The sequence below is a fragment of the Rhynchophorus ferrugineus genome, unplaced genomic scaffold, assembly GCF_030347505.1.
Source record: "Rhynchophorus ferrugineus isolate W39M unplaced genomic scaffold, kcgeb_rfMv2 rfM3, whole genome shotgun sequence".
Taxonomy (NCBI): domain Eukaryota; kingdom Metazoa; phylum Arthropoda; class Insecta; order Coleoptera; family Curculionidae; genus Rhynchophorus; species Rhynchophorus ferrugineus.
Window position 1 is genome coordinate 67,292,188 of NW_027472582.1, and position 16,569 is coordinate 67,308,756.

Sequence of the window (16,569 nt, forward strand, 5' to 3'; positions counted from 1 at the left end):
CACTTAGCTGTGCGAAAGTTATGTTCCCGTTGGATCCCACACAATTTGACACTCGGCCCGTGTCGATTGGTGCAAAGAAATGCTTAAGAAATTCAACAGCGGTGCTTCGAAAGACGTTTATAAAATCGTGACAGGTAACGAATCATGGGTATATTCGTATGAGCCCGAGAGTAAGCAGCAGTCGACTGTATGGGTGTTCCAAGATGAACTAAATCCAACAAAAGTTGTACGCGCACAAAGCGCTTCAAAGAAAATGGTGGCCTGTTTCTTCAGGAAAACTGGTCATATTGCAACAATGCCTCCAGAGGATCGTAGAACAGTATATTCTGATTGGTACGCAGCTATTTGTTTGCCAGAAATCTTCGGGAAATAAGGAAAACAAACAAGAGAGGCGAATTGTTCTTCATCATGACAATGCGAGCTCTTAAACAAGGGACTATTTGAGCACTCAAAACATCGAATTGATGGGTCATCCGCCGTACAGCTCTGATTTGGTACAAAATGACACCTGTTTGCTCTCATCTGTGAAGAATAAACTGCGTCGTCAACGATTTTCATCTCCCGAAGAAGCTATTGAAGCGTTCAAAAATCATGTTTCGAAGATTCCTCATTCCGAATGGAATAAATGCTTTGAAAATTGGTTCAAGTGTATGCAAAAGTGTATCGATCATCGTGACGAGTACTTTGAAAAACAATAAAAATGTATTCGCAGCTTAACTATTTGTTTTCTTTTTCCTATTCCCGAAATATAAATAATGACCCTCGTATATATATTTAGTCGCATTCTATTGTATGTCTAACATGAAATACGACCAGTAAGTCAATTAATCCCTGGCTAAACTAACGCTATTATTTTCTAAATAAACAAAAAATAATTATGGGAATGTTATAAATAAGACCACTTTCACAGCATTAACACCATTGCTATTTGCAATAATGTAAGATGGCAATATATTAGAAAATGAAGCTGTTGTTCGGTATATTCAAACGCGAATATCTGTTCCAATATTTTGCGACGATTTCTGGTAAATATTACTAAAAAGGTATCATCGATGGAGGTATTAAAAGTGATAATTTGCAGGAGCTTTCTCCATATTAAGTTCGGGAATAAATCTAGGATGGACGTCTCCATATTTACCGAAACTATTGGCAACGGATTCTAGTATACCGACTACAACTGACGAAGGTTCTTGGTGTGCTATTGCTCCTCTGTTAGGAGCACCACCGGGCGCGATAATCGCTGCCATTCTGGTCGATAAAGTCGGTAGGAAGAAAACCACTTTATTCATGGCGCCTTGGGTATCGTTTTGTTTTGTGGGAATTGCTTTTTCGACAACGATTTGGGAAATTACTACCCTGCGATTGGTCATAGGCTCGGTAGAAGGTGCCCTGTATACGGTACTACCCATGTATGTCGGTGAAATATCAGATCCGAAAATAAGAGGTTTCTTAACATCGACAATAGCGATAGCAGCAATAACGGGAACTCTGTTCATCAATATAATAGGTTCATTCTTAAATATTTTCCTTTCGAGTCTGATATGTGCTACTATTCCTTTGATTCACATGGTGGCTTTTTCTTGTGTGCCTGAATCGCCATATTACTACATTAAAAAAGGTAAATTCGAAGACGCCAAGAAAAGCTTGCAAGTTCTAAGGGGTAAGAGCGAAGTCGATCAGGAAATGATCGCCATAGCGCAGTCGGTGGTGCGACAAGAACGAACTGCTGGAAAAGCTGGGATGCTAGAACTAGTCACTATACCCAGCAACAGAAAGGCGTGCTTCATTTTCGTGATCGTTTGTCTGACTAATAAGTTTAGTGGAAAAAATCCTTGTATGTTTTATACTGAAACTATATTTAAAGAAGCAGGTAGTAGCATCGATGCGACCTTATCTGTTATAGTGTACTGTGCTGTGGAGTTAGTTGCTGTCGCTATGACCACCATTTTCGTGGTAGACCGTTTCGGGAAGAGGAAACTTCTTATAACATCAGCCGCGGGTTGCAGTATATCAGTTTTTACACTGGCCGTATACTTCTTCATCAAAGACTGCGGCATCAATACCGATTACATCTTTTTCCTACCGATAACCGCTTTGGTGATGTACAACATAATGTTCAGTATCGGTTTGTCATTCGGTATGGTGACAGTACTGAGCGAGCTCTTCCCAACCAACGTGAAAGCGAAAGCCCTTTGCACAGCTGATACATTCTCGGTACTCATGGGCTCGATAGTATCGAAAATATTTCAAATATCCTTCGATCAGACCGGATCAATGGCATTTCCCTTTCTGTTTTTCTCGATATGCAGCATGATCGGAGTGATATTTATCATCCGCTATATGCCCGAAACCAAAGGAAAAACGCTGGAGGAAATCCAACAGTTGCTGATCGGACAGGAACATCTGGTGAATACCGAACTGGCTCTGAGACAGCGAGCTTATGTAAATGAAACGTATACCTAAATAAATATTTATCTCTCCTTAAATCTCGCGGAATATTTAAGTGCGAATGTAATTCGAGATTCAATGTCACATTCTATTGTTATATTAGACTGATTTATTATTATTCTTTTTTCCACATTAATTATTACGAATTTAAATAACATACTACGATTATTAACCGAAATGTTTTTCAAATATACGTGTTTTTTTTTTATTGGATTGTAAATGTGAGTATACTTTTAAAAGGTTTCAAATTGCAGCGAAAATGATTTAATTGGTTGGTTTCGTTTGAAATGTGGGTGACAAAATTGTAAAATATTACACTGATCCTTGGTGCTAACAGTAATTTTAGGAAACGACTTGAGAGAAAATTAGAATTATTATTTATTTATTAGAATCATTAGAATGGATAATGTTGCTTATGCTGTCAATTTATCAAAGCCTTGCCCCTTTTCATTAAAATAAAACAGTTTAAAAGTAAATTAAACTTGTTTTTGTTTGTTAAACCCTACACATTTCAAAACTTACTTACCCTTTATCTGTTTGCTTCTCTTCAATTAAGTATAGTTTTTATTATACTCATTTATCATGTCTTTATTAACACCTATTAAATGATTGTTTATATATTATTTCCTCATTTATTATACTTCTTCCTAAATCAGATTTCAGTTGTTTTTATTTAATTCTTTATATTTTAGTTAAATTAAAATTGCATCCATTTGACAACTTTGAAAGACAACTGAAATATTCCTTGTTAAGTATCCTAATAAGTGTAAACAAATATGAGGTACTAAATCCGTAAATTACGAAGACATACAGAAGTAAGGTTCAAGTGTTAACAGAACTGGTGTTATATAATGTTGATAATGATTAAAAAGTTAATAATTAATAGTACATTTACAAGAAATATAAACACATAAATTTTTTTTAAGCATGTACAAATATAAATTAGGATTATAATATATCATGTATTACGTTGTTATTAGTATTATTAGTTCCTCAGGGACAAAAAGACCATGTCGACTACCTGTCAATATAAACATTACTAAAAAACATTGAATTTATATTAATATGATGAAATATCTTGAAAATAGCTTATGGAGATAGGTAGATTAGGAATGAAGTAGGTAGATCTACCGCAAACTTGTTAAATATGACAACACTGTCACTGCTAAAACCAAATTATATTAATAAAAACTTGTGCGAATTTATATATATATATATATATATATATATATTAAATATATATTAGTTATATATATTAAAGTTTCCTTTTACCAACTAGGGGTTTATCTGGAGGGGAACTACAGTTTAACGTGGGCTCCGAACCACGGTCCTCGGCATGAAGCCTACCGACTGGCGAGTAACCAATTTAGAAATTATCCCAGAAGATATGCGGTCCTACACAGCTTGGTTACTAGCGTGACTGGGATCATTTTCCGTGTGACATTGTGCACTCTTGTCTAGGACGATCACAAACATAAATTTACGACCATGCAGGATTCGAATCCGCCACCAAGCCGGCACTTGTGAGAATTGGTTGATATGCTCTAGAAGTGATCATTTCCAATACTGCTGACAAATATCACTATTGGAAGTGGAATTCTAATTTTTCTAGCAACATGCAAACTTATTTGATATACTATATAAAAAATCCTTCAGAATTAATTCACAGTTGTTAAATCTATCTAATAGATATATTAATATATACCTTAACTGATTTATACTGTTGAATAACTCAATGTATATCAACCTAATTATCATATATCCATATGGCTGATTATCATATGCCATATTATTGATATCTTTAATGTAGTAGTAGAAAAAAAAACTAAAATCTATATACGAACAATAAGGCAATATTATTCATATATAAGTAAACATGTTTATTATAATACAATAACCGTGTGTCCTGTGTGTATATAACAAAAAAAGTCAACGGCGATAATCCCGTGACATTAAAAAAAAATTAATTCAAGAGTTCTATTAATTAGTGATTGTAAACGTTTTAATTTCTCCAGATTAATATGGCGGTCGGGCGGTCGGCCATTTTGCAAAAGGACATTATCTCGACCGAATCGCATTACCATAAGCGGACCAACTGTTAGAGATTGAATTAATTAAATTCTATACAATTAATTACAATTAAAATTAAGTAGTATATTCGCTCGGTATCTAAAAGGAGCCATCTCGTATATATAATAAGCGTTTATTCATAAAGTCTTTGTTTAGTTTTGACCAATAATTCGTTATATAAATATGTCGGTAGAAAAGTCACCGATCTGGCTTATTTTGGTCATATTTTACAGGAAAGTTTGGGTGTGAGAAGGTTTCAGTAAAATGTGTTCGTTCTTTGTCTATAATCGACCAAAAAAGTAACACATTCATTACCAGAATGTAATTCAAGGCTATTTATCGTATTTTTCTATATTATAAGTTAAAATATACCGAGCATTTGCTAATGATACAGTCATTATAGCAAAAAATACATCTCTGTTTAGAGCTATAGAAAATCTACAACGGGCAGTCAGCAAGAGCGACAAATGGATGGAATAATCCAGCCTGATAGCTCGAAAGATGTTCAAAGGCCAATTTTGCTTTGCATTCAAAAAGACAAAAACCTAAATAAATCACTTGAGTGATGTCCAGTTCCTTAATCTCGATCAGGAAAATAGCTTCACCTTCATCACTATAGTATATTAAATTGGAAACATCATGTTAGAGAAAATAAATCTATTAAACTATACCAATGTAAGCAACACAATTACTGGACAACACGCAGGAAATAAGAAGATTTTTATTGAATCACATTATATATTAATGTTAATATGGGAAATAAATACTGTTACATTAGACAAAGTTGCCAACAAACAACAAACAGTCTAGGAAGAATTTGCTTATAAAACCGAATCGTCAGTGAAAGATATCATTATTCCGAAATACGAAACCATAAGTTTGTGTAAATCATGTGATAATTTCTATGACAGAGCAGTTGATCATAAATAAATTGGCATCTGCTTTTCTTTGAGTAATAGACCTATAAACTTCTGAATATTTTATCATAATAATTGATCTGCTTAAGCGCTCAATTCATTCAACAAGAAGGGTGCAATAAACTACGGTACCACACCTATAGATAAATATTTAAAATGCGTGAATATAATCTATTAAAGTTTACTGGATATAACAAAGAGTATTATTTGAACATAATTCATGATAAAGGTCATAGAAACGGTAGCAAATTATGTCTGAGTATTGTTATTTTTTGCCACCAATTTTTGCATTATACATTTTTATAATGCTTTGCTCAATTTTATTAACAGTTTGAATATTTCGTGAATTCAGCAATAATAATCTACAGTGTATATATTACAACTTTCACCAGTTGCACGTATGTATGTAGTTGAATGAAAATTGTTGATAAAGATGCCAAAAAGGACAGGCTAAGACAGAATGGCGTGGCTGTCATAAGTTTTAATACATTTATATATGTGTACATAAATGAGTATATCCATAAATAAAATAGATTAAAAAGGAATTTCAAATAAAAGCCAGAAGTTGGTGGGAAATAAATTTGGTAAATAGGACGGAAGTTCAAAAAGACAAAAATAAGTAGCAACTAAACTCAATAAAGTGTGAATGTACAAAAAAACTTATTTGAAAAATATCAAGAAAATAACAGAAAGAATAAAAAATAGATTATTCTTAAAATTGAAAAGGCAAAGAAAAATGATAAACAAGAAAATATGTGTGTTATAAGAATAACCAGAAGTCAAAGAAAGTTAAATTTGGGAGATATAATCTATTACCTGAAAAGTCGAAATATATATATTCGTATTCATACGTACGTAAATTAAGATATAAAATGAGTGTTATAACGTATAAGGTGATGCAATAACTCCCAAACAGCTATTCGGGCCCGCTTCTACTTCGACATTTTTATTTATTTATTAGGTGCCTTGGGAACGAGCAAGGTTTTGGGCTTAACTCTCAGTTTCAACTTCGATATGCCGATAGAGCTTATCTTTACATACATATTGAAAACGGACCGGTTCAGTCAAGAGTTCTCATGGATATGTTACGGAATGGTTGGAGTAAATGCTCTCTGTATGTATTGCCTGTTGACATTTTAGGAATAAATATACCGGTACATCTGTTGTAACAATTTTATTAAATGTACGTATTTGGTGTGATCAATTCATTACGACGAAAGCGTAAATTGATCATACCTCTATTGAAATTTTACTGAAGATATAGTCCAATAACCAATTCTGATATTAGATGTATAAGAACATAATATTTTGATTTGAAATGACGATAATATACTTTTAAACTGGAAATGTATAACATTCTCCAAATATACTCTCACTGCTATTATTGCATCTTCATTTGACGTAAATAATCTTCTTCACCTGCATTTTAGAAAGTCGAGGTCAACAAAAAGTCAGGGAGAACTTAATCCATTATCGACTTGTCTTTAATATTTTTCCTGTAAAGCAGATCTCACGAATTTGTATATTCATCTAGTCCAAACGACTGTAATAATAACCTTGTTACATTGCCAGTTCCCAGATAATAGACCAAGAAAATTCTTTTTGCATCTCCAAAAACTGATGCTAAAACATTCCTCGTCAGTTTCCAAACCCTAATGCACTTCGAAACTGAATTATAGAGTTCACATCTGTCCACTGTCTCAACTTTTGAGCTGTAACGTTATAGGAGTTACACATATAACAAATCAATTGAAAAGTCCCCGGCCTACCATAGTAAAACAGATTTTTTTGGCAAAATTAGGTTTTTTTATTCAACATAATTTCCTTCAAGGGTGATACACCGATTACAGCGACCCTTCAACTTTTCCATATCATTTTTGTAGTACGATTTGTCCTTTGCTTCAAAATAGGCCTCAGTTTCGGCGATCACCTCTTCATTCGACGAAAATGTCTTCCCAGCGAGCAATCTTTTGGGATCTGAGACGCGGAAATAGTCGCTGGGGGCCAGATCAGAAGAATACGGTGGATGAGGAAGCAATTCGAAGCACGATTCATGGATTTTTTCCATTGTTTTCACTAAATTGTGACACGGTGCATTGTCTTAGTGAAACAGCAGTTTCTTTTTCTTCAAATGCGACCGTTTTTCGGCGATTTCGTTCTTCAAACGGTCCAATACGCTATGTAATAGTCGGTGTTGATGGTCCTTCCTTTTTCAAAGTAGTTAATGAAAATTATTCCATGCGCATACCAAAATACAAACGCCGACCAAAATACAATATTGCCAGCCGACTGTTGCGTTTTCCCACGCTTTGGAGCGGGTTCATCCTGTGCAGTCCACTGGGATGACTGTCGATTGACTTCGGAGTGAAATGATGGAGCCATGTTTCATCCGTTGTCATATATCGATGGAAAAAACTCGGGTTTATTACGCTTGATCATCTTCAAACACTTCTCCGAATTATCAATTGGTCGCTGTTTTTGGTCAAAAGTGAGCTAGCGCGGAGCCCACCTTACACAGGGCTTTGTCATACCCAAATATTCGTAAATGATATGATGTACACGTTCAGTTGATATCTTTAGAGTGTTTTCTATTTCAGTCAATTTCAATTTACGGTCACTCAATATCATTTTGTAGATTTTTTAAATGTTTTCGTCGGTAACAACTGCGTTCACCGAGAACAGCTCATTTCACCACATCTAAACTTAGCATACCAGTCCTTGATGGTTGATTTTCCTGGGGCAGTATCCGGAAACTAGGCATCAAGCCAAATTTTTGCCATCCAAAAAGCAATATTATATCAACACACGAAATTCCTTTTTATCCATTTTTTCACCATAACAAAAGTTGCTTCACTCAAAATGCTATAATACGCAAACTAATAATCCGGCGGCTGTCAAATTTATACACGCATCTTTTGAGGGTTTGGGCTAACTAAAAAACATATGGGTTTAATTCTAGTAGCGCCATCTATGTGTCAGACCGAATCACATCAACAGAATGAATCACATTTTCACTACTTCTTTCCCTTAGTTATTTTTTCTTCCTTGTAAGTTAGTTCTGCAACATTGTCATATTTGCGACAAAAAATAATAACCTTTTGTTTGTTTTTATTAATAGTAATAATATATTTGATTCGAAATGAAATCATCGAGAACAATCCATTCAAACATAATGAGAGATAATCAGGGTGGAGGATTGTTTGGGTGAACAGCCACAAAAGACGAAATACAGTAGATCAGTTTCTTAGCCAAGTACTATTTGACTTTGGAATCACCAAAACCCGACAAACAATTCTGTATAGACTATATTATAGAAATTCGGATAAAAACAGTGCAATTCGAAAGATTGTCAAGGCGCACTAGTAGACAAAGTTACAGTCAAAACTCAAAACTAATTTTAATACAACTGAAAAGTTTCCGTAACATTTTTAACGGCTACAAAATTATATTTGCAGTACATAATTTAAGCCAAATTATTTGTTTGATATTTCTATCGATGGAAAATCACTTTTGAGATGAACTGAGAACATGTAGTAGTATAAACAAACTATATGGAAGTTAACGTTCAAATTTATCATCAGTTTAAACTCATTTGTTAACAAACTGTGACAGCAAAACTAATTTACGTAGCCCCAAGATCACCAAGGTACTGTTTGTTTGTTCTAACAGAGGAGGTTTGGCAGTGATATATCTGTCAATAACAAGCTCCTGTAGGGTTAACAATGTTGAAGTAATACTCACATGAAATTTAACCAAGAGATGACTCACCCAATACCATATTCAACATTCAACAAATAATATTAACGTAACAGGACTCGAGATATTTTACCATAATAAATAATGATTAAATTTCAATTGCTCAAAGTTTACATTTAAAGAGAAAGCTCCAATATATCATCGCCGTTAAAATGTTAAAAATTCCACGCATAAAAACAATTCATAAAAAACCTATGATTAATTGGAACATTGTTGTTTGATAAAAATCAAGGAATTAATATAGAAACACCATCGGTGTTCAAAAATTCCATATTATAATGGAGCAATTTAGTTTTATGTTTGAGTGATTTTTGTTTAAATTTATTTATTGATAAGAACTACTTTCTAGTGATTAATGTTTTATTACTAGAAATGTTCTAGTTTTTTTTTTGGATTAGTATGTGGGCGAAACATATTGAGGTTAGTTTTTGTGGAGTCTTGCATCAATTTTTGGGTGTATGATTTCAAATTTTTAAATCGACAATTTTGAGTTTTAGATCTAATAGTAGTTGTATCTAATATAGAAACCAGTAGTTTTCAACATCCTACAGGAATATATTATAATATTACAGGCCTACATTTCGGATCTTTCACTACATAAAATAAAAGATTTTCGGCACTAATGTGCGAACAAATATATTATACACTATATATATATATATATATATATATATATATATATATATATATATATATATATATATATATATATATATGTAATTTGCTTATATAACCGAATCATCAGTGAAGAATATCATTATTCCGAAATACGAAACCATAAGTTTGTGTAAATCATGTGATATTTTCTATGACAAAGCAGTTGATCATAAAGAAATTGGCATCTGCTTTTCTTTGAGTACTAGACCTATAAACATCTGAATATTTTATCATAATTATTGGCCTGCTTAAGCGCCCAATTCATTCAACAAGAAGGGTGCAATAAACTACGGTACTACACCTATAGATAAATATTTAAAATGCGTGAATATAATCTATTAAAGTGTACTGGATATAACAAGGAGTATTATTTGAACATAATTTATGATAAAGGTCATAGAAACAATAGCAAATGATGTCCGAGTATTATTATTTTTTGCCACCAGTTTTTGCATTATACATTTTTATAATGCTTTGCTCAATTTTATTAACAGTTTGAATATTTCGTGAATTCAGCAATAATAATCTACAATGTATATATTATAACTTTCACCAGTTGCACATATATATGTAGTTAAATGAAAATTTTTGATAAAGATGTCAAAAAGGACAGACTAAGACAGAATGGCGTGGCTATCACAAGTTTTAATACATTTATATATGTGTACATAAATAAGATACATGAGTATATAAATAAAATAGATTAAAAAGGAATTTCAAATAAAATTAGCCAGAAGTTGATGTTGTAAGTGAGGCTTTACAGGTCAGTATGTGTAATTTCGTCCAAGTATGAAAAAAATAATTCAGTGCGATGAAAATGTCTGAATATATATAGACTGAATCAAATTTGTGGGAAATTAAATTTTGTATGTAGCTGAAGGATATCAATATGTAAATACTGGTTTTCACGTTTTAAAAGTATTGTCTCCGAAGTAAAGGAGTGTTCCGGACGGTCAAAAAAATTTGAAGACGTGCATTTGAAGGCTTAATCGATGATGATCCGTGAAAACCGCAAGAAGAATATGCAGAATTGTTGAGAGTATTACAGGTAATCATTTCTAATAGCTTGAAGAACATGGAAATGATCCAAAAGCTTGTATATTTTGTGCAGTATAATGTTTAATCCAATAGACATGAAAGGCGTTTATTGATTGGCAAATTCAAAATGTTTTATGCATTGTATTCTTACTGGTGATGAAAAGTGGATCTATTACGATAATCCAAAGTGTAAATAATCATGGGGCCCGCCTAGTCATTCATTAATATCAATGATAAAGGCGAATATCCATGGCTCCAAGTTACTGATTTGTATTTGATGGTATTATCTTAGTGTGGTACACTATGAGCTGCTGAAACCTAATAAAGTTATGAATGAGGATTGCTATTGACTATAATATATGCGTTTGAGCTGAAAACTACGCCAAAAATTGCAGTAATACATGCAAAGGCATAACAATATTAGATACCCTCAAAAGATTAATCGATCTTTCGAGATTGAATCCATAAATTTGCCTGTAAGATGGGAAAAAGTAGCGGATACCGATGGATAATACTATTCCAAATTTTATTATCGAGACGAGCTGAGTACAGTAATGGAATTCTAAGGCTCTCTAGTAAAATTGAAGATTTTTCGTCAAAATTGATAATGAATGATGCTTATTTTCTTCTCAGTGGCAACGTCACTAAACAGAACAGTCGGTTTTGGGGAACACAGAATCCTCAATTAATTCATGACACATCATTGCATCCACTAAAAACAACTACGTGGTCCTGGAAACATCGTTGGTCCCAATTTTTTTGAAATGATCAAGGTGTTGCAGTTACTGTTACTGCTGAACAGTACCAAGAAATGATTCGAAATTTTCTTGTACCTAAAATGGAAGAGCATATACTAGAGAATATGTGGTTTCAGCAAGATGGGGCCACAGCACAAACAGCTCGTTCAACAATTCAATTATTGAATGACGTTTTTCCTCGAAGACTAATTTCGCGATTTAGTGGCGATTTAACATGGCGAGCCAGAGCACCAGACTTTTTCTGACGGGGTTTTTTAAAATCAAAAATTTATGTGAATAAGTCCCAAACGGTTCAACATCTTAAAGACTGTATTCGTCACGAAATTGAAGAAATTCAGCTTCAGATGTTGCAGGATGTCATGAAAAATGCCTTAAAAAGAGCCGATAGTTGCATAGCGAATCGCGGTCACCATTTAGCCGATATAATTTTTCAATCACAACGAAAGAAGAAAGTAAAAGCCAAGTAACTATTTATGAAAACAAAACGTACTTATCTTTTCTTAGAGCAAAGTTGTAGGCAATCAAAATTGTACCAAAAATGTTGCCCTACCTGTTAACCCTAATATATTTAAAAAACGTCTCGGTTAGAATCCCGATATCAAGCGCTTCCTTATGTGTATAGCATTCTAACGGTGAAGCTAACAGCCGTTTAGAGAATTGTATATTAAAGATAGCAATGAGAAGTCAACCACCATTAAACTTAAAAAGTCTATTGTGTACGGTACGGGGTACGATTTTTACGCGAAACTGTTAAACAATAAGGTTATTGCTACAAGCCAAACTTGAATTCTTAATGCCTGAAAAATAACTGGGAATGCACTGAGGTAGTTATTAGATTCTATTAGCTATTTCCTACCTATTGTGTTCGAGTTGAGCGCGATGACTCTCAAAAGCGGTAATAATATTTAATTGATTATTTTACAGTTAAATTCGCTTTTTTTCTCCTCCAGATACAGACAGATAAATGTATAATTCAACTTATTTAGTACTTTAAACAGTGCCACTTACAATAATTATACTAATAGTCTTTTTTCCCATTTCCATTAAGAAGAAAGTCGATGGGAAAAAAGCTAAACATTGTATTCACGTAGATTGTCCAGTATACAAGTAGAGAAGCAATCAAAAGATTACTTCATTGCCTCAAAAAGGCAATAATTGTTTAAAACGACAAGTTTGAAATGATAATGCAATCACCTAATTATATATATTATGATAATTTTTAGAAAAGCAATTATTAAGAAAAATTGATACAATATAATATTAGTTAATATATTTTCCTTATTAATATATGTTATGTTCTATAACTTTTTTCCATCTTGCATCAATCATCAATCATCGACCTATTTCTGACACACAGGTTCCATTGATCTAAACAAGTAGTAATCCGTCTGTACTTGAGATTGTAGTATATCCATTTTTCCATTTCCATTTCCATATCTATTTTAATTTCCAGTCACAACACCACTACAGAGAACTCTGCCGTCGTAATGAAATTTTCGATCTTTTTCTTTCACTCACATCGCATGTAAAGGTCTGAAGACTGCTAATATAAACACTCAACAATTTACCTGGTAGAGACGTAGAGTTTGACAAAAAAAAAGTTTGACAGCTGTTTTCTTGGACGCAGCATAAGGCTTCGATAAAGTCTAGCATAAGGAACTATACGTTATTTCTATCCTATACATAATAAGATTGTGAATACATGAATACAATACAATACATTGACTTCCTAAATTCCTGTATCCCGGCCAGATATTTAGAGTTAAAGAAGAATAAGCTTGCTCGACAATGAAAAAAACAAAAGAAGGTGAACCACAAGGTAGTGTTTGGAGTCCTACTCTTTACCTACTCAATAAACTGTTAGTCAGTAGAATAAAATTACCTATATATCAAATACTAACTTATTGCTAGTAAAATCTGATACAAATTAAATTGTTATTGTTAAAATGATTAATAATATTAAAGTAATTGCCGAAACACACGGTATATATAAGGTTTTGTGATGTTTTTAATAACATTTTCTGAAATCAAATATTTCTACCCAAATTGCTATATTCTATCAGCAATAGTGTAGTTTCCTAACCGGTCAAACTTTCAGTCTCCTTTTGATGGTCGTGCACTTTGAACTGCAAGCTTTTGGTTAATTTCCGACAGTTCTAGTCAAAGTTCCCAAATTCCGATAGTTCACGGCTAGGGACACTCTTAGCAGCGCTATCAAAGCTCAACGCTATCAAAACAAAGTTCTTCGATTGATTACCAATGCCTATCGCTACCTGGATTTGCGAAATTATCCAAGATCCAATACAACAGCGCGCAGTATGTCAGGAGATTGAAGCGAACCAAACCATACGAACTTATATAAAGTGTAACCTTTAGTGTAAAATATAACTATAAGTTTTTATAATTTTATAACTTGAGGAATACATATTAATGTATTTTCTCGAAAGCGTCTTGCTTGTGAATTAATCCAAGTACAAATAAAATGTAGTAATAAATTAATTTATAATTAAGTTTGTACTAAACGTATCTAATAAAGATGTTATAAAAATTATTGGAAAACCTACAGTAATATTCATAAATATCATCTCGAACATTATATAAAGTTTCTCATATTAATTTTAAACCAATTTTTTATCCATCTAATATATCAAATTAGAAACAACATGAAACCAAGCATTATTTATAAATTCTAATATGATGAATATATGTTATACTCTGTGTAAACATACTGGCTTATTTGCCTTCGAAACATTATCAACGTTTTCAATCGAAGAGTCACATTCCTGTTAACACTTTTTTTATGGGAAGTCTTTGACATCGTTAGATTGATACAACACGGCCAAGAGAACTTTTACTACAACTTGATGATCGGAAACATTAAGATTTATGGCCTGAATATAATCTAATATATTAATTAATTATTTTTTAAGTAATAAAACGGATACATGTCTTTGTACGTCTTACTTTTTGAGGTTATTTATATTTAAATAGTAATACACAACAAATCAATTTAATAGGTGCATTCTGAAATATATTCAGTTACCCTTTAATTATTATGGATCTAGATATAAGTGTCTAGGCGGCCCTTGACAAAGTCCTAATGGACAGGACTGGCGATAAACAAATAAAACGCATAGCGAGAATTATCGGGCCTATTGCGCATATCTGTGGTAAAATTAAGTAAATTGATATACCGCGGGCTGTTTAATGGGCTTAATGTTTCTAAATCACCGTGCCCATTAAGGAAAATGAATGTCTTTTTTTGTGTTTTCTATTGGTAAGGTTAAAAAACCTACGTTCTTGGACTTATCCCTTAAAATTCCTTTTGCTGTATTATCTATTGGAATAATGAAATATTTGATGTCTAATAGCAATAAATTATTAAACTGTACATACGCATATATATATATATATATATATATATATATATATATATATATATATATATATATATATATATATATATATATATATATATATATTAATGTTAAGTGTTAAGTGTTAAAGAGCGAGTTTTACCATTATATTTTCTTTGTGATATCTCAAAAATTTCTAATGTGCGCGAATAAAACATAATTTTAACAAATAATCTTCAGGGTTAAAATTCTAATCTTTACTATTTGCACAGCCTGTCGAACTTAATGTACCCTCTGTTTTCATTTACCATTGTACTGGGGATTCAGGAACAAATAACTTATCGAATTGTGACTGAAATACTATTTTTTTGTGAATTGCCACATCCAGTAAACGTTAAATTCTTGTCTAACGACAAAGGTTATCATGTTGTAAATGCTGATTTTGTTCTAACTGGTATAGGATCTCCAGTTTGGACATATCAGTACATCAGTAGATATGCAAATTTTATCAACAAGTTTTGTCACCTCCCAGCACAACATTTAGATGCACCTTATGAAGACTGCCTGCCGAAATGATTATGGTATGATAATACTATGTTAGTTCTTTTTTTCAAGGGAAGAAAAGAAAGTTTGGAAAACTCTCTAATGAAATGATTGGTCACACAACTTCTTCAATAATATTATCACCCTCATAGGGATTTTTCTATCTGGTTCTAGAGCTATTAATAAAGATCATTGAGAAAAGTTTAAAGATATTTCAAAGATGATGCGGAGTTATAAGCGCCTCAGAAATGAAGCAAAATTTACTACTGATACAAAGTACAAGTATGCTCCAGATGACACCTACAGAAAAAAAAACGAAGTACAGTGTGTGACTACCAATTTTAATAACTTATATTCAATAACCTAGTAGATGCTCGTTCAGCAGTTCAATGTAATTAAAAAACAAACATACTTCTTTTTTTGTGTTGCATGAGTTGCTGACAATTGAAAAAACGACGTTCAACGTCTCTTTCGCCAAGGTTCTTCTTTCTGAATCATTCTTAAGGAAAGGAAGGAAACTCTTCTTAGGAAAACTATAGTGAATTATTTTTAAATATATTATAAAGCTCCATTTTTACCAATAAGATTTTATTAGGACCGGGCCTACTGTATAACGTGGACTCCGAAACACGGTTCTCGGCATTAAGACCGGCGAGTGATCAACTGGGAACCGTCCCAGAAGACGCACGGTCTTACTCAGTCTGATTACCGGCGTGACTGGGATGGTTATTCCTTGTTGGATTTTCCACTGTTGCCTATAAAGACATTTACAACTACAATTACAAACATAAAGTACATCTATGCCCCAGCAAGATTCGAACTTGCTGTCGCCTTGACCACTGCATCGACCAAGCCGGCTATATTGACATTTGATAATATAAAATAAACGAATAACGAAGTTTTGTGTTAAATATTCTTCATGCTAGATAGGTGAGAAAAATGTCCCTTAATTATCCATGTCACCGGATCCTTCTGGTCCATTAAACAACACAGCCTACCGATTTACTTAATATTTCTTTAGATATG

At 32.9% G+C, this 16,569-nt stretch overlaps 2 protein-coding genes across 2 annotated transcripts in view; one reads left to right on the forward strand and one right to left on the reverse strand.

The window, feature by feature from the left end:
* Window positions 1-16,569, reverse strand: part of ds (dachsous cadherin-related 1) — a 555,958-nt gene that overhangs the window by 101,035 nt on the left and 438,354 nt on the right. The gene's annotated exons all lie outside the window — the stretch shown is intronic.
* On the forward strand, window positions 893-2,924 carry LOC143192749 (facilitated trehalose transporter Tret1). Its single transcript, XM_076398299.1, has 2 exons — window positions 893-1,025; window positions 1,082-2,924. The coding sequence occupies exons 1-2, from the start codon at window positions 962-964 to the stop codon at window positions 2,461-2,463; spliced, it is 1,446 nt and encodes a 481-aa protein (XP_076254414.1). The 5' UTR covers window positions 893-961; the 3' UTR covers window positions 2,464-2,924.